General features: G+C 39.0%; 2 protein-coding genes across 3 annotated transcripts; both read left to right on the top strand.

Moving 5' to 3' along the window:
* Positions 1 to 3835: 3835 nt before the first annotated feature.
* Positions 3836 to 6223, top strand: LOC103702012 (Protein phosphatase 2C family protein). Of its 2 annotated transcripts, none has more exons than XM_008784277.5 (5): positions 3836 to 4325; positions 4871 to 5209; positions 5275 to 5392; positions 5465 to 5688; positions 5794 to 6223. In XM_008784277.5, exons 1-5 carry the CDS (start codon positions 4149 to 4151, stop codon positions 6025 to 6027), a joined length of 1092 nt encoding a protein of 363 aa, XP_008782499.3. In that variant the 5' UTR covers positions 3836 to 4148; the 3' UTR covers positions 6028 to 6223. The 2 variants fall into 2 exon arrangements, with proteins under 2 accessions (XP_008782499.3, XP_026658395.3); XM_026802594.4 differs by having other exon boundaries at positions 3996 to 4325; positions 5468 to 5688.
* Positions 6224 to 11869: 5646 nt separating this feature from the next.
* LOC103702010 (F-box/RNI-like superfamily protein) lies at positions 11870 to 18155 on the top strand. The gene is made up of 2 exons (XM_008784276.6): positions 11870 to 12433; positions 17060 to 18155. The coding sequence occupies exons 1-2, from the start codon at positions 11971 to 11973 to the stop codon at positions 17944 to 17946; spliced, it is 1350 nt and encodes a 449-aa protein (XP_008782498.3). The 5' UTR covers positions 11870 to 11970; the 3' UTR covers positions 17947 to 18155.
* The last annotated feature ends 333 nt before the right edge of the window (positions 18156 to 18488 follow it).

The raw sequence follows: 18488 nt of genomic DNA, 5'->3' as shown, positions 1-18488 counted from the left end.
CACAGTAGTCACCAACTCCAATTGATGCTATTCCAGCCATAGCATTTCCTTGTCCACCCAGTAAATTGCATGCTTTGAACTAATGGACGTTAATTTGTAAATATCATCATAAAATATAATTACTTGTATCCTTATTTTAGATGACCTTTTTGATCTTTTGTATCACACCCAGTACAAATCCCGTAAAATTTGAAGTTCTGGCTTCTTTTCATTCCTAGGTAATGCTTGCTAATAGAGTCAACGGCAAAGGGTACCATTTGGAAGATAGGTGGTAGATTTTTCTCCAGGTTGATGCATTTTTACCACCGTCTGGCGCCTTAGTCAACATATCGCAGACATTCTTTTTCCTTTGAAACAATTGATTAGTAGATAGAGGCCCAACCGGTTGGTTTGGGGTCTAACAGGACCTGAATTGTTCTTTCAGGGCAGGTTGTTGGTTCATGCCGGTTCATGTCTACGGAAAATTTGGATAATGCCCGACCAGTTTGGGATGCAGCCTGTGGAATTTGGTGTACAGAAACTTAATGCACCCAAAATTATTTTCTTTTTTATTTTCTTTTGGAGAGGATCGTGATTTTCTGAAATATTGGTTAGACTGAGATATCAAAATCCCAATTGATAATTTATTTGAAATTAATATATATATATATATATATATTTAAAATCAATCTTAAAATTTATTAGTTAGAAAATTCAAAAGTGATTGAAAACAATCATCGACGTGGATTATATTGTATGGCTCCATATCTCAAATCAGACACTTAGAAGCTTCGCTGTCCCATTTCTCTCCAGCAAGTCCCATCTTTCTCTAGCTCCTGCACCTCCCGCTCTCCCATTTGTCTTGTTCCCTTCCTCTCTTGCCCTTTTCTCCTCCTTTAATCTTTTTTCCCCTTTTTTTTCTCTTTTTTTCATTTTTTTTGGCAGGTGGGTTCCATGCATAGCCGGCTGATAACGAACCAGTGATAGAGATGATGAGAAGGCAGTGACAGTCTGACAGGGTGATAAGATCATCGCTGAAGCAAGGTGCAGGTGGCCAACGAGGGCGATTTACAGTGACAGAATGTGGTCTCCATTATCGAGGGGGAGTGAGCACAGGCATGACAATAGGAATGAATCACTTTCATCCCAACCTACTGATTAGTAGGAGTTTCATTTCAATTTTGAATCCGATTTCTGTTCTGAAAAAAAATAAAAAAATCTCAAAATTCTAAAATATAATCTTGACTCTCCACTAATATTCAAATTGATTCTGATTCTGATTCTAGACGTGAACCAAATGTGTCAAAGAATATGATCATTTCGATTCCAATTTCAATTTGGTTCACAAACCAAACACAATAATTTCAGTCACAAACCAAACACATCCTTAATTTCTTTTCTATTAGACCTTATATAGAAAATCCAAGGATAATTAGAAAATCCAAATAGGTCCTTAGTCCAAATGGTTCCTCATTAACTTCATCTTGTTCTCAAACTGTGCAATGTGACGGTTGATCTTTATGTGCATTTGTTTCACGTCCGAAATCGAAATCGTAATCGGAATCGAAATCGAAATAGAATTTGAATGATAGGAAAGAGTACGAACTAGATTTTGAAAAATTGCAGCAATTTTTATTCCCTTCGGAATCAGAAAGGCAATAGGACTCTTCCACTAACAAAACGGCTAGAATGAGAATTATTCATTTCTATTTGTATTTTAGAATCTAACTCCTCCTAACCAAACATGTCATTTATGATTGACCAGTCATGAATAATGGTAGCAAGCCATAAAGCTCTGGCCCTTATTTTGCTGCTAGTCAATCATTGTTACTAGTGTCAATCGCAGAAGTTGGAAGACATGTGAAAGATTCTCTTCTTTTTTTTTTGTTGTTGAAGAAAGAGAAAGGAGGAGGAAGGGACGAGCCCACCCCCGTGTAGCAGCTCCCACTGGGCCCCCACCCCGCCAGGAGAATGTTCAATGCGGGCAGAAATGACTATGTATTGGACACTCCCGGAACTCCACCAAGCGGTACTCTGTCTGTGCATCCCTTCACTTGCTTTAGGTGGCGAGTGTTTTGCTCATACCTTCTCCACCCCGTGGGCCCGGCTCGGATACTTCTCTAAGATTCGGCACGAATCCTCCGTGTGAGTATGTCACACCTGGCACCACCGAGGCAACCAGCGGACCAGTAGCCCTTCCAAACCCTGTGTCCGAACAGGAAGCATCCGGTCTTCACAATTTAATCGACGCCCGTACGTTTCGAACTCAGAATCACTTGGTTGGAAGTAAGGTCCCGTTCCACTGAGCTACCACCTCAATGGCGGTGAAAGATTCTCTTTAAGCTAGTTAGATTTCTTACCATTATTTGTGGCCTCAACATATTTTAGATAATTTTTGTCCCCTTTGAAAAAATTGATTAGCAGCACACTTATCGGAGTGTTGTATATTGTTTCGTGTCTGGTTGTTGGCTCATGCCTATTGGATAATTTGGTTGTGCAAAACCATGGCTGCTGTCACTTGAGGTTCTTTTCATAGAATGATATTTAAACTACAAGCTCTGCATGCGCACCTAGGAATTGGATATCCGTGCTCAAGCTATTGGGACAGTTTTGTTGATATAAAATTCTGAGCTGATTACAAGTTGCGTTCAATCGTGCTAGTTATGTTGGTGTTAATATAAAAAAACAGCAGGTTGCATTAGTGCCATCCCCTTGTATAAGACTTGTTACGTGGTCGTCGTAATTTCCCTAGTCACGTCGTAATTTCCCTAGTCACCCAAAGAAAATAGGCCATTAATATAAGAAAAAAAGTAATGATAGAAAGGACAGAACATTTCGACTTTGGCACAGTCGCTGTTTTAGCTGTTTACTGCAGGGCCAAATGGCGTTTTAGAAAGTCACTCATCTGTAAGCGCACGCTCTTCCCTTTCGTTTTCGCCTTTCGCTGTCCTGAGTCATCCTCTTGCTATTATTCATTATTTTTAAAGGGGATGGTTTGTGGCTGATGGGTGAGCTGAAGAGATTCCTTGGCATCTAGCTATTTATCTATTGGTTCTCGTGGTTGACCCACTATTTTATTTCATATGGTTTCGTCAGACAACAGGGGCAGTTAACCCCCTACTCTGGTTTCGTAACCAGAGGACCGGCAGTGTCGTCAAGTTTGCCGACTGTTGAATTTTCTTATTAGAAGAGATCTATACCTTTTGGCAAAAGGAGAACATCCTCCCTAAGCTCAACTTCTATGGTTTTTAGAATGCAAGTCTCCAAAATACAGGTTACATAGATTGCTCTTTGGTATTGTTTTTTTGTTTTTTTTTTTTTTCTTTTTTTTTTTTTTTTGCTGAAGTAGATATAGGGGAAATTACTATCCCATCCCTCTATGTCGGATACGAATATATCCAAAAAAAATTAAAAGATAACAAATGCTAGAGAGCACTAGGTAATCTCCTCTCTCCTAGTCATAGGGTTTTTTCTGAATAGTTAGCCGTTACCCAATCTGCTATCCTGTTAGCCTCACGATACACGTGCTTCACCTGCACAGTCTATTGTTTTTTTTTTCGATTGCAAGAGAAATTGGATCTTTGCAAAACCTAATTTTGATTTTTTTATTAAAAAATTATTTTTAATCATTGAAATTTGTTATTTTTTCTGATAAATTACCTTGCGACCCACATGCTGCCTCAAAATATTTTACAGTCAGATGGGTTCTGGTCTACTATGGCTTTCACCCGACGACTTTCCCATGGTCGCCCGCCCTGTCATTGACCTCTATAGTAATTCAATGATACCTTTGGGGTTCTTTGCCAAGAATCGATAGAATGGTGATCTCACACTGATTGCATTTATACCTAACTTTAAAGTTGAACCATATCTCTCGCCTAATGTGGATCTCAAACTGGATCTCGTCCTAATAATTCCAAGGTTGAAGTAAAATAAAATAAAAAATAACATTTCCAGTAGCATTTATAATATTTCTTTTAATCTAAGAGCTAGTTATCTCTCTGCGACCCGTAGCTTTATTTGCCCTCTCCGCTCCATATTTATGAGTTTTATCTCATTATTTTCTGGCTTGCGCCTTTAGGACTTCCATAATATGGTCTCTGGGTATAGAACTGCAAACTGGAGGAGAGGTGGTTGAATCTCTCTCTCTCTAGACAAAGGGTAGATTGATGGGGATCTGTCTTTCTTCTGAACCGTTGGAGAAACAAGAGAGTGACGAGAACATTGTGTGTGTAGTGGAAGAGGACGAATTTGGTTATGGCGAGGGGGAAGTGAGGATGCTCGCTTCCCTATATTCTCGGCAAGGGAAGAAGGGTCCAAACCAAGATGCTGCCATCCTCTGCACGGTATGTGACTTCGTATAATTCAGATCAAAAGCGTGCTTTTATTGTTTGAATAGATTGGATTACATGAATCACAAGCTTCATATATATTTTTTGGTTGGTGTTCGCATTCTTTGTTTAGATTGTTCTCAAAAGAAGGGAACAAAAGCTTCATTTTAGATAAAAACTTTCGTCTTTGATCCGAAGTTGTATAGCTATGTGGTTTCTGTTTTCTTGGCCGGGGTGGGGGGAGGGAGTTGAAGGAACAAAAGCTTCATTTTAGATAAAAAATTGCAGACTTGCTTTTTCTAGTTCCACTTGATCTTTTTCTTTTCTCGGATGATCATTTGGATAAAATTCCAATTACAGAAAAGATCCTTGGATGTTAAGCCCTTAAAAGAAGAAAAATTCCCTGTAGAGGACCGTAAACCCAGGATCCTATAAATACAAAAGACTATTTATGCAATTCTCTCCTCTGCTGTTTAATTCACTTATAAACCGCTTAGAAGATATATTATTAGAGTTTTAACGAAGACTGAGTTCCTATTTCCTTCCCTCAAATTTAAAAGGGTTATGGAATGGAGGAAGGAGTATTCTGTGGAGTGTTTGATGGGCATGGGAGGAACGGTCACATTGTCAGCAGGCTAGTCAGAGACTACCTTCCTTCCTTGATTCTCAGACAACGCAACGCCCTTCTGCTCGCCGAGGAAGAGTCTGATGACTCCAGTGATGGCACTGATGCAAGCTCGGTGGATGCTGATGATTCCTCCCTCTCATCGCCTGAGACGTTTGATGAGTGGAAAGCGGTTTTCATTCAGGCTTTTAGAGTCATGGACAAGGAACTCAAACTCCAACCTAACTTGGACTTCTCCTTTAGTGGAACAACAGCAGTGTCCATCATTAAACAGGTATAATACGGGCGTGGCTTAGTTATGTTGAAGAATTTCTCTACATGTTCTTAATCTGATAACAGGGAAAGGATTTAATTATCGCCAACCTTGGAGATTCAAGGGCGATCATGGGAACCATCTCTGAAGAGGGTCGCCTTGAGGCCATGCAGCTTACGACCGATCTGAAGCCCTGTGTTCCTAGTAAGCAGTCTCTTCTCCCTGTATCAAACTGAAGGCTGAACCTATATTAATTATATCAAATTGGTTGTGCAGAAGAAGCCGCGCGAATAAGGAAGAACAATGGCCGAATCTTTGCACTGAAGGATGAGCCACACACCCAGCGTGTATGGTTACCAAATGATAACTACCCGGGGCTTGCCATGGCCCGTGCTTTCGGAGACTTCCAGCTGAAGGACTATGGCGTAATCTCCATCCCTCAGGTCTCGTACCGCCGCCTATCAGAAAGAGACCAATTCATAGTTCTAGCAACTGATGGGGTAATGATGCAAGCTTTCTTTCAAAACCATCAAGATTCAGCTGACCTTTCTTTCCTTAATGGTTATCTCTGACTTCGTTCTATGTATGATGTTGTTGGGCTGAAGGTATGGGATGTCCTCAGCAATGAACGAGTCGTATCGATCGTGTGGTCCGCAGAGAGCAAAGAGGACGCATCAAAAGCATTGGTAGAAGCAGCGGTTCGTGCATGGAGATCCAAGTTTCCTACTTCCAAGGTGGATGATTGCTCTGCTGCTTGCCTCTTCCTGCAAGATAGGTGGCAGGGCCTAATGATTCCAAGGGTCAAGAAGGCTTCGAACTTCTGCGCTTTTGGTGCCTAGAATGGCTCATCAAATGCATATGGTGTACAAGGAAACAAACAACAGATGCATAGTAGTATGAGGTTGAAAAATGCTTCATCTCCCACAAAACCTCCCCAAAACTTGTTCGATTCATAGTTTCTTTAATGCCAGTAAATCTCACTTGGAAATTATAGCCATCCAATCTTTAATAGAAATGCCTGCTATCATAGTGTGATATCCATGTTTAAGCAGGAAATGTGTGTCTTTTTGCGCCCAGTAGAAGATAACATTAACTATTTCTTTAAGTTAGATACAATATTTTTCTCTGAAGAAAAAAATATTAGATATGGTATTTACATTGCGGAGAAAGAAAAAAGAAGAAAAAATACTTATTTGATGTTTTGAATGATTCGGTAAATGATAACTGAACAACTACTTTAATTCAAGAATAACTTGAAAATTAACATAAATTTAAATTTATAACTTGAAACAGGGTTTTTTTTTTCAAAAGCACAGCTAGAAAGTAGATGCCTCTTGACATCAAGGCCTCACTTTCTATGATGGCAGGTTTTCTTCATGTTTATTGGGAGGAGACAATTCAACCATACCCAAACACAGTCATAAATTTGCTTATGTTCTTGCGATATTCTTTTTTGAGGAACACGTTCTTGTGATATATCAGGGGAAAATAGAGCACTGGTAGAATTCTATGCATTACAATAATAGACAAGAAATAAGACTTAATAGAAGACTCTGTGCACCGAAATTGTTATATTTAGCCATCATTAAAGTTCTTTACTTAATATACAATATATATTAATGATATTGGTATCAATTTGTACGATGATCATTAAAGCTTGTTGCGCAATATATCATAAAAATTTAGCTATTTAAGTCCTCTGTTTATTATAATTTATTATAAGATCGAGTTGAATATTATAATGATTGTGGTTGGTGGGCGGTCACACGGTGTAGAGTTCTTATCACAACAATAACCACAACAATAACAACAATTTAGTAATAACAATAACAGCAACAACAATGAAAATAATAATGATGGCGATGACAAGTCATGAAATGCCCTGCAAATTTCATAGACTAATTAGCTAGTGATTGCATGGGTAGGACGAGAAGAGGGGAGAAACGCATGATGAATAAAAGTTCTATGATCTTAACAATATAAATGCCCCATATTTTTATTCACTTTAACCATTGCTTGAAGTAAAAAGGTCTTCATTTCCCAAGTAAAAGCGCAATATCCATGCTGATTTGACAGAGTTCGCTCATAATCACATTCCTTTCGGTTAATGGAGATTTGATTTTGGGTGGGGAAGAATTGTTGAAAGCTTCCTCGCATGCTGCAGCCTCGTCAGATGCAGTCCCTACCTCAGTCTGAAGGTCATCGTACTTCTTTGAAGCCAGGGACCGGAGAGCTATCCGAACAACGTCAATTGCACTCTCGTAATTTTTAGCACATCTAATAAGGCATTTCTTTAGGTTGAGATCACCTGTGTCATTGAACATCCTAGAGACGGTCTTGAAAGAAGCTGAAGCATAGTCCAAAGAATTCCGTAGTGATATGTTGGTGAGCTGATATAGATCAGCCTTGTAGCTATCAGGATCAGATGACAAAGTTGAGACACACAGTTCGAAATACTTGGTTGCTTTGCATGCCTGTTGAATCAAATCTGAGACTTCTAGGGGGGTCTCCAATGGATAAGAGAAGCCTGTGGAAAGAGGAAGATAGAGAAAAAGTATCAAAACAAGAGGGGATGCCATCAGTACTTTCATTGATCTCTCCAAGGACTAGGATGAAGATCTACATTTCTGTTACATATATTTAAAGGAGAATCTCGGTTTGTATAAAGTTTTCCCTTCATCATATAGATGCCAACATTAATAATTTCAGTAATCATTAAAGTTCATTGCTACGGTGTTAATGCGCACAATCATCATTAAAGCGTGTTGCTTAATGTGAAATAGAAATTTGACTATTTAAGCTTTATATTTATTATAATTTATTACATCATCAATATTGTTTTAAAAAAATAGTTGGAAAAGGGAAAAAAAATTGTACCTTTTAATGACGAGATTTTCTACCCAGATCTCATCTTGTGCAAAATTTTCATTTACTATATACATGTTGAAATTATTAATATATCTAGTAATTATTAAAGTTCATTTCTTAATATACAATATATATTAATGATACTGGTATGCATGTGCATGATCATTATTAAGGCTCATTGCTTAATATGCAATAGAAATTTGGCTATGTATTTAAACCTTCTATTTATTTTAATTTATTACATAGTCAATATTGCTTTGGAAAAATAGTTGGAAAAAGAAGAAAAATTGTACCCTGTATCTCACACTATTCTAGTATTAATGATGAGAGCTTCTACATAAAGTTTTCCATTCCATGCTCATGCCAAAATTATTAATGTATTTAATCATCATAAAAGTTTTTTACTTAATATACAATATATACTAATGATATTGGCATTAATATATACTATTATCATTAAAGTTCATTGTTTAACATGCAACAGATTTATATAGAAAGATAGAGAAAAAGCATCAAGACAAGAGGGGATGCCATCAGTACTTTCATCTCTCCGAGGACTAGGATGAAGTCCTGAATGTTAAAGATGAGATGGCCTAGGTGAATAAGCATGGCAGGATTTATATATCAAGGGGGACATGGAGGTCCATCTCTGGGATTCACATTCTTGGTCCTTTGCTTTGTTGACCGGATATTTCATTCTTGTCCCTGCTTCCAGTGATGGCCTTATATCAATCATAAAAGTAGTACTTTTTTTTCTCAAATACAACTACTGTTGAACAACATTCAAGTCATCATCCAACTTGTTAGAAACCATTGTAAAACCATAGCACAAACCTACTTATCAAATGCTACTTTGTTTATCTTCCATCAACCAGCACCAACTTTACTGTGGTTTGTCTAAACCTTGCAGCTTTCACTGGGTGGATCCCAGATAGCCGGAAGGAGAAACTTCCGGTCACCGGGACCATAAACATTAGAACTTGCATGGCTTTTGCTATCGTTCATCAACTTCCCAGGGTATCCTGGGTAGGCCCCCGGGCCGAAGAACCCGGCGCATGCTGTTGAAGCCTCCGATGGTACAGCTGGTGGTACCCATCGTGGAATGGGTTTGTGGCGGCCCTTGCAATGAGTACTTCCGCCGTGTTCATGACCATCCCATCCACGCCAGCTCCGTTCGAAGCCACCAGTGGCGGCGCCGGTGGTCCGTTGGGCGCCTGGGCGAATGGCCATGCGCATAAGCCTGGGCACTGGACGCCGGGGTCGCCGACATGGGCCATGATGGCATATATTTTTGCCCAGCGACAGCAAAACCGTGTCGTTGAAGCCGCATGAACCCATGCAGAACTGCTCGACAGTGACGTCACTACATAAAAAAAAGAAAATTACTGACTCTTATTAAGAGTCGGCAAAAATTTCTCCCCGCCAACATTTGTCAAGTTAAACACTTTTAACTACGCTTTTTAGCGTTGTTAAATAACGACGCTTAAAAACGTCATTAAAAGCGTCGTCGAAAGCCAAAAACCACCCCAGTTTAGTCCCACATCGGCGGATCTGAAAAAAAACTGTTTATATAGCCAAACCCAACCACTACGCACGGATGGAATGAAGGTACCGATCGGGGAGATTGTTTGTAGTTTTGAATGAGGAGAAGATGCAGACCGCAAATGGTAATTCGCGACGCTTTAAAGCCTCGGGAAAGAGGAATTAGCGACGCTTTTAAAAGCGTCGGAAAATATTTTTTCCACTGTAGCATAGGCGACGCTTTACCGGCGCTTTGGAAAGCGTCGGAATGGTTTCTACCGACGCTTAAAAGCGTCGCTAATGTCCAAGTTTATTGTAGTGCGTCGGAGGCTCCGAGGACTAAGTAAATCCCGCTAGGGTTGATGGGGAAGATGTTTTTGGCCACAGAAGTTGTAACAACCTAGGACCTCACCCAAAATGGCTAGCCGGAAAGTATTATTTAGATTTCTTGATCCCGTATAAGTACCCAAGATCTATCCAGTGAATAACCAATGTGGGACTAAACACATACATGCACGGATCCTCCCATACTCCCTCCGTTCAAGCCTTAACGTCCTCGTCAGGCTAAGGGTTTAAATCTATTCAAATCTAATCACAAACACTACGATTAGCCTGTGGTCAGCCCCAATGGATCTATGCTGCAATATCTCATAGTCTACATAAGTTATGGGCTGGATCCGTTCTGATACCATTTGCAACAACCCAGGACCTCACCTTAAATAGCTAGCTAGAAGATATTATTTGGGTTCTTTGATCCTGTATAAGTACTCAAGATCTATCCAACGAAAAATCGATGTAGGATTAAATACACGCCCACACGGATCCTCATAGAAGTTTTCGCCCCAGTGGCAAAAAGAGCTAAGAAATCTCTTGAAAAGCATAGCTAGTGTCCCAGAAGTAGAAGAAGAGAATGTCAAAAGTATGGTCTTTGTGGCCGACAATCAACATATCATTGATCCAACATTTCAGGCAGCTTCAACTCAACAAATGAAGAATTATATGAATAAAAGGCTTCCACATTAGCAAAAGACATTATGAAGGATTCAAGCCAAATGAATCACAGAGCTGTTAGATGCAACGGAACCAACAATAGACAGCCAACATACTACCAATCTTGTACCGGTTGAAGAAGAGGGCGAGCAAAAGACAAATCTACCAACTGAAGAAGACACTTTTGTCTTCAAAGAAAACGAATCTAATGTATAAAAGGAGATTGAAGTACGAGAAATCAATGTTGATTTAGCTCTTTATGTAGATATATGCATCTTACTGATGATGATTTATTAAGAGCTGAATTTTTCAAGCTGAGGAAATTGATGCAATCGAAAAATCCTGTCTATTATATGCCTAAACCAAGTGGCCATTCATCCAAAAGGAGGTCTCCTAAAGGTAACTCATGGGACAGAAGACCACCAAAATTTAAAAGAATCGCATGGTTACACTGAAAGATATGTTCCAATAAGATGAAATGCCAATTTCTTAGGTTTCATACTACAATCAATCTTTCGGTAAGATGGGACAAGCTCCGGAAGACAAGGATAATAAGCATTTCTTTAAGGAAGCATACAAGGTGGCCCCATTGGTTTCGATTGGAAATTGGATGAGGTAGATATGGTCAATTTATCGAATACATGATAAAAAATCTATAAAAATGCCATTCTTTGTACCATTGGTTTAAGGTTGGTTTTCCTTTTTTTTTAGCTAGATTTGGGGCTTTCGGAATTTTTATCGGGTAATTAGTGGTTGAGATGCTGGGCAAGAAATTGACACCCTCTGCTTTCGCTACTCACGTTACGCCAGAAGACTGTAGACATTCTTTTCACGGCTTCTTGGTAAAAATTCAGCAACAGAATTTTGATAACTTCTACTTACATTATGTGAGCCTGGATATTACAACTTTTTTTTATTAAAAATATGTAACCCATCTATATTTAATGAGATTTTGATGGCATAAAAATAAAATGAGGATGAAATGCTAAGTATTCCTTCCATTTATTTTTGTTTTTTGTATAGATAACATGAGTCTATCTGCCGTTGGAATTGACAATTGGACTGTGTTACGGTGTTTTCATTTAACTTTATAGCAAGACATTAACATCATATCTTTGCTGATATGAGCTTTCGGTAGGTTAGAAAGCAATTTCTGTTCCTCTAAAGTATTTTTAGATGGAAAAGAAATATTTAATAAAAAAAATTAAAAAATTATTTTAGTTTTATCAGAAAACTAAAATAGGACCAAAAAAATTTATAATAAAATATTATAATTATCGATTATGTTAATAATATATTACTAAATATAGGAAGGTCTCTGGGTACCTGCGGCGCTTGGTAGCAGAGCACGTCGTCTGGCGAGGGACCGACCACCGAGGGCACGCCCACCCCCGCACATAGCCATGGAGGACCTCCCTCCTCCCCTTCTTCTGGATATATTGAATCGGCTCAGCGATTCCGCCGACGTCGCCAGGTGCCGGCTCGTCTCCAGGACCCTCCGGTCCCTCTCCTACCAGGTCTCCTCCGTTAATGTCCTCTGCTCTCGCGACCGATTCCTCCGATCCCGCGCGCCCGAGACCCGGGACCGCACCCTCCCCTTCAAATCCCTCGTCGCCAACCTAGTCTCCCTCCACTCGGCCGCCCTCGACTCCCTCTCTATCGGCGTCGAGAGGCCCTCCGCCGCCGGCGCCGCCTGGGAGGAGGACGACTTCGACGACGCCGACGATCTCCACCTCACCGCCGTAGGTTTCCTGTCCCGGTGGCTGCCCCTCGTGGGCGGAAGGCTGAGGTCGCTCTCCATCTCGGATTTCTGGATCCAGTCCTGCTGGCGCCGATCCGGGGCGCTGGGTCTCATCTCCGATCTCTGTGAGCCTTCTTGAACCTTGCTTATCTCTTACTTTCTTACGATGGCTAATTATTTCCAGAAATTGCTTTCCGATGATTTTTTTCATCGATCAAGATAAATGGCTAATTAAAGAAAACAAAGAGGAAGAAGAAAGAGGGGCAGATTTGGAAAAAAGAAACGAACGTCAGAATTTTAAGCTCTCTTTACCTAGAATTGCCTAGAAAACCGAAAACAGCCTGGGAAGGCACATGTTTTCTGATTCGATTGGGTGTAATCGTACCCGTATTATATGAAATGCCCGCTTTAGCGGAAAAAAAAGGCACATGTTTAACATAAAAGAACCAAATTGGACTCAAACCGACGAATATTAAGAATCGAAGAAAAAGAAAAAAAGAAAAGAAAGGGGAGCTTTTTTTTGTGTGTAATGCATGTTGAACTCAAGCAAGCCTTCTTTCCCAGTTTGTAGCAAAATTGTTACTTATTATGTTGGCTTTATCCTCCTGATACAGACTAGGATTATCGTAGTTTAGATGCAAAAGAGAGCTTGCTTTATAATTATAATCATCTATCCTTTTCCCAACTATTTGAGGTTGAATCTTTGTTTCCCAAGTATTCCTATCCGGACCACTTCTGATGTTATTTCAAGTTTCTCCATATTCTTTCTCTAACTTCCATCCATTTTAATTAAGGTTTTCTCTTCCGTTCTCATCTCCTCATCTAAAATTAATCTAATAGCTATTAGTCTATCACTATGTACAATCTTTCTGTCATTTCTTCATCTATCTATCTCAATTATCATCCTTACCTAGATACAATAGTTTACTTCTATCCCTACTTCGAACATTTACTGTCCCTTCATTTAGTTTATTGTAAGAAAACAATATTGATTCTGCTACATGTCATCATATCCATGAGTTTTCTGCTTTTTTTCTTTTGAAGTTTCGATATTTCAAGTGGCAAATCTTTTTTTTTCTTTTGTAGGGTAATCTTTGCATGATGTAATTTTTCTTGTCTTCTTATCACTCTATCTGACTGCCACTGTACAAGGTTAAAACTAGAAGACCCCCTAATCTTGAATAATCTTTGCTCATTTGTTATTAGAAACTGCTTATATTATAGCACATTGGTTATAGGTAATACCTTGACAACCCTTGCTCATTTGTTATTACATTCGGTTTGCGTTGCAACATGGTTTTTTTACGGATAAAGACATGGTCTGCCGTACCGCCTCATACCAGACGGTACGGTACGGGAGAGAAAACCAGCATAGAACTTAACTTCAAGTCGGGACTAGCTTTGTACAGCCCCGTACCGAGGTGTACCGACCTATACCGAGGTGCGTACCGACCCGTATCGAGGCGTACTAACCTGTATCGAGGCATGCCGAGATAAAATTTAAGAAAAATTGTTAGAGAGCTATTTCGGTACAAGGATGTATTGTACTAAACCAATACGATACATTGCGGACTTTGGATAAAGACCCAGCAAACCCTAGTCCACTTCTCGTAACAATTGGGTCAAGTTGTGGCGTATTGCATGGTACAATGGATGCTCTAATATTTAACATGCGTATTAAATTTGGATCTGTTTCATAGTTTTTGACATATATTTTATGAGTTGCTAGCAACTTGATGTCAACCTTCTACTTTTCTCATCTGGGCTTGGGTCTAGCAACAGGGATGTCAAGCTTACGTGATACTACAAATTGGATTTAAGCTTAAGTTTCGACATTTCTGTTGATTGTTACATTTTTCCTGGTTAAACATAAACACGTACTACATTGCCGCATAATAGATGACTAATGGATAGTTGATGTGTTCTGATAGGTTTTTGGTGGAAAAAGGGTGACATGTAGAGTTTTGAAAAGATGTTCGTTTTGAATGATCAACTCCTGCGGGTTTCCTTGCATTAGAAATAGTGGTGGTTCTAACCTTGATAATATAGTGTAATGTTTTAACACCAGATTAAGAATGCAAGCTTAGCAGTTGAGTAATGGGAATTTCACAAGACAAAATGCTTCTGTGCTAATTCCTATGGTAAAGATAAGAGCTTCTAAAGGTGATGATATCCTTCTCAACTGAGTCAAAAAAGCTGGATTGAGGACAGAACCAATAATTTAAGTTAAATATTGTGAGTTGTGACCTAAATGCAGTAAATTTCTTATCTTGCATTCAGATAAAGTTCCTTTATTCATTGCAATGGAAAGGTTTCTCCTTTTGGATATGCATGTCCTTTCTTGGGTGGATAAAAACTGTCAATCATCTTAGCTTGGTCTTCTGAACACTCTAAGCATGTGCTGAGGTATCTGCAGGATAGCTGGGACACCAAGGTCTAAGGGAAAAGTTCTCATGCTAAACTTTATTTCACCCTTTGTACGCCTATACAAGTATACATCAATCCCTTCTGTAGTTTTTCTAAAAGAGAGTCTTATGTTGCATAGGTAAACTAAATGTTGGTTGAAGGGAAGAATATTTTATATATTTTTTATCTTGGCATGTCGTCTGATTATAAGGCTCACCGACATCCTTGTTAGAAGTGTCAATGGACCAGAGATTAGTCATTTGGTGTAAGCCTGGAAGTTTTGGTTCTCTATATATAAAGTGTTCAAGTCAAGTTTGGATACTTGGTGGTTTCCCATAATTGAAATTTTAATGTGCGTATATCAGGTGCATTGATTTGATAATCAGTTCATCATTGCTCAATAAAATATAATACAGGTCTACCAGAAAAACAATATGAAAGAATTAATTGTGATGGGCTTGTGTTTTAAGGAAGACTTCTTGAAGGACAATTCTTTTTTGTTTTTTTAAGAAAAAGGATATATATGCATGGCACAAAAAAGTGATATGCCCTTTGGGGACCTTTGATATTCATGAAGGAATTTTCATTTGATTGACGTGATACATAAACATGATCTAAATTGTTGTTCTGACTATGCCAATTTAACAATTACACTAAATTAGTGGGTAAACATAATTCTAACATAGCGTTTCTAGGCCATCATAAATTGGTGCATGGTCCCATTGGATGCTTCTAATATGTACCAGAGACATTGCTCATTGAGTTACCCAAAATTGTGTATAGTGTTAACTAATATGGACTCTTGAATTTCCAATCATGGTCCTAGAAAGTTTGTGCTTGTAACAAAATTCTTAAGTTCAATTCTTAACCTGCAATGTAATCAACATCTGATCACATCATGAGTTGACCTTATAGGTGGATTCTGTAAATATGTCTTGTGTTGGAAACTACGATTTGCTGGAAATATGCGTGATTTGGGGCTGACATTTGTGCATGACGAATGTTTTTGTTGATATGGCATCATCTTTGCCAACATGTGGATTTTTGTAAGTAGCATCACTGGCTTTCTGATGGATGTGATTTTTCTAGAAGTAGACTCATTCAATAGTTGTATATGGTAGGTAAAACAAAAAAGGCATTATTTGGGGCTCTTGATGGATCTAGCAAATATTTTTCACCAAAAGTCTAAAACTTGTTTCAGTGTTTTAACTAGTGGTAATGATGTCTTATGATGATCAAGATGATGATATTCTGAGCAGCAATTGTATTTGATGTTTATGAAAGAATCACTTTTGCCCCTTACGTCCTTGGATGAGATACAGAAATTAGTTGCAGAACTCATATTTCCGACTGCTAATCATATAAGAATATGGATATTCATGATTAATGATATATTTAACCCGATTCATGCATGTACTTGTAATACTCCCCTAGTCTCGTATCCATGTTGCACTGACAGTGTCCGTTTCAGCCAAAACATAGTTTGAAATTGATGATATTACTTGTTCAATCAACTTCCGACTGTAACAGATGAGTTTTAACTATAGTGGCGTTACCCTAATCCAATTAGTAATGGTTTATTTTCATTATCTGCTTTGTTGATAGATAAGGATGCAGCAACTGTTGCTTGTTGGGTCCCCAAATTGGCGATTAAGAACCTCCAAACCTTGCCTAGAGACAAATTGTACCGAACCCTTGGATAGCCATGGATTAAAAATAATGGTTTATTTATGTTCAAGAATTGTGGGATGAAAGAACCTGCAAATTTATTAATAAAAATTTGAGAGCAAAGCTGGTATTATACAAGAGGAGGACATGGAGATCCCATAACGCCACCATAACCATGAGTAACAAATCAACATTTTATTCACAAATCAACAGAAATGGTTGATATGCTTGAATTAACATGATATTTTCCAAAGGAAAGATCTTATGAAACAGTATAATGCTGCTTTGGCACCTACTTGCTGAATAGGTACTTTTGAGGTGCCATTTCTGCATTTTGATTTGTGGTAGACTAGGGTTCGCGCCATGCAACAATCTTACAAAAGAATTTTACTTCTAGGCAATGCAACAACCTGCTCCTGCATATTTTTATTTAAATTTATTCTATATGTTGCATTGAGTATTCATTTTTCTATTCAGAAAATTAGATTTTCCTTATTTTTTGCTATAATATATTTTTGAGAGGAGAAATAGCAAATTTTTCTTTTTTTTTGGAACCATTATAACTACTACTAGAGCTCTGGATATATCATAAAAGAGATGCTCCAACACGGCAGCATTGTAATTTAGATTTTTTCCCCAACATTACTATATCTTGATCTAGAGATTTGTAATTGCAGGTTACAACCTTGTTAATTTGGAAGTGAGAAATGCTTGGCTATCAGTTGAGGGGCTCAAGCCAATGCAGAAACTAACCACTCTGACAATGGAATTTATAAGACTAGATGATGAGGACCTTGAGAAAGTGAACAAGTGCTTTCCTTCCCTTGAAGTTCTTAATTTGATTGGGGTTGGCGGTCTTAAGGAGCCCAAGATTTGTCTCTCAAAGTTAAGGATCTGTTGTTGGACAGTTTCGAACTTCCCACTCTCTTTAACCATCCAAGCACCTAACTTGGTTGAGCTTCAGTTGAAATGTGTTGAACCAAAGGTTCTTCATCTGTGCGCACCATCGCTAACTAATTTCAGTCTTATATTAAAAAGGCCTAGTGGTCTCATCAAAGTGGAAAGGTTTCTTAACCTCAGGTCACTTAGTATAGAATCTTTGGATATACGCAGCCTGGCAGAAGTGCTTTTGAGCAGCAAAACTGTTAAGAAGCTAGAGCTTGAGGCACCCAGATGCACCAAAGCTGATGAGTCATCAAATAATATCAGCTTTATTGATCTGATGAGTGCCTTCCCTAATATGGATGAACTAAATTTGGGCCCCGGGGTTTGGTATGAACTCCAAAAAACTTGTGGCCTTGGGGACCTTCGCATTTCATGCGAATTGGGGAGCTTGAAGAAATTGACAGTACGGCTGCCACTCCTGGAATGTGATACTGCTCTTCTGTTCTTCATCCTGAATCATTGTAGCCCTTGCTGTGAGGTGGCAATTCTTATTCATGCGGATGCTGAATCTGCCACCAGAGAATGTATTAGTTCCAAGTGTACCAGCAATTTCCCAAAGATCAGATGGAAATGGGGTATGTGGAAAGAATCCTTCAAAGATACATACTTGGATTTGTGATTGCAACTTCTCATATCCATCCTATGTGATTGATTGCCTTCGGATAATGAGGGCATTTTTTCTGTGTTAGAAGCCTGTAATGCATATAGTAACTGTTCATAAATATGTTCCTTAATCCTGAGCAGCTTTTGTTTGGTTTTATGTTCAAGTTGGGTCTATGTACAATTACACTTAAAAAGCTTTATTGATTGGCGAGTGGAGCCATAAAATGTCTGCTGGGCATGGTAACATAAACCTATCGGCATGTTGCCCTTGGGGAATAAATCCGGCCATTGGGCCTCCCTCTCAGATGCTTGGGCCCTGAGAGGCCATGTCAACTGCATCTGTTGTTGTACGTGCCTTGTGGCTTTCTTTTTCTTTTTCTTTTTCTTAGGTGGGTGGATCATACCATATGAGTATGGATGCATACAATAAAATCAGAAAACAAAATACTTCGGAGTGCCAGAGGCAGCTCTCCATCTCCAGCTCACAGGATACTATCCGAGTGAATGGCTACATAAGCAGCTATCTAGTCCGCGGCCTCATTAGCTTCACGGAAGACA

This window comes from Phoenix dactylifera, chromosome 5 (genome assembly GCF_051530095.1).
Source record: "Phoenix dactylifera cultivar Ajwa chromosome 5, Ajwa_hap1_PhDact_Kaust_v1.1, whole genome shotgun sequence".
In the NCBI taxonomy this organism is placed as follows: domain Eukaryota; kingdom Viridiplantae; phylum Streptophyta; class Magnoliopsida; order Arecales; family Arecaceae; genus Phoenix; species Phoenix dactylifera.
Note: the sequence above shows the minus strand (reverse complement) of the source record. Positions and strands in the feature narration are given on the sequence as shown.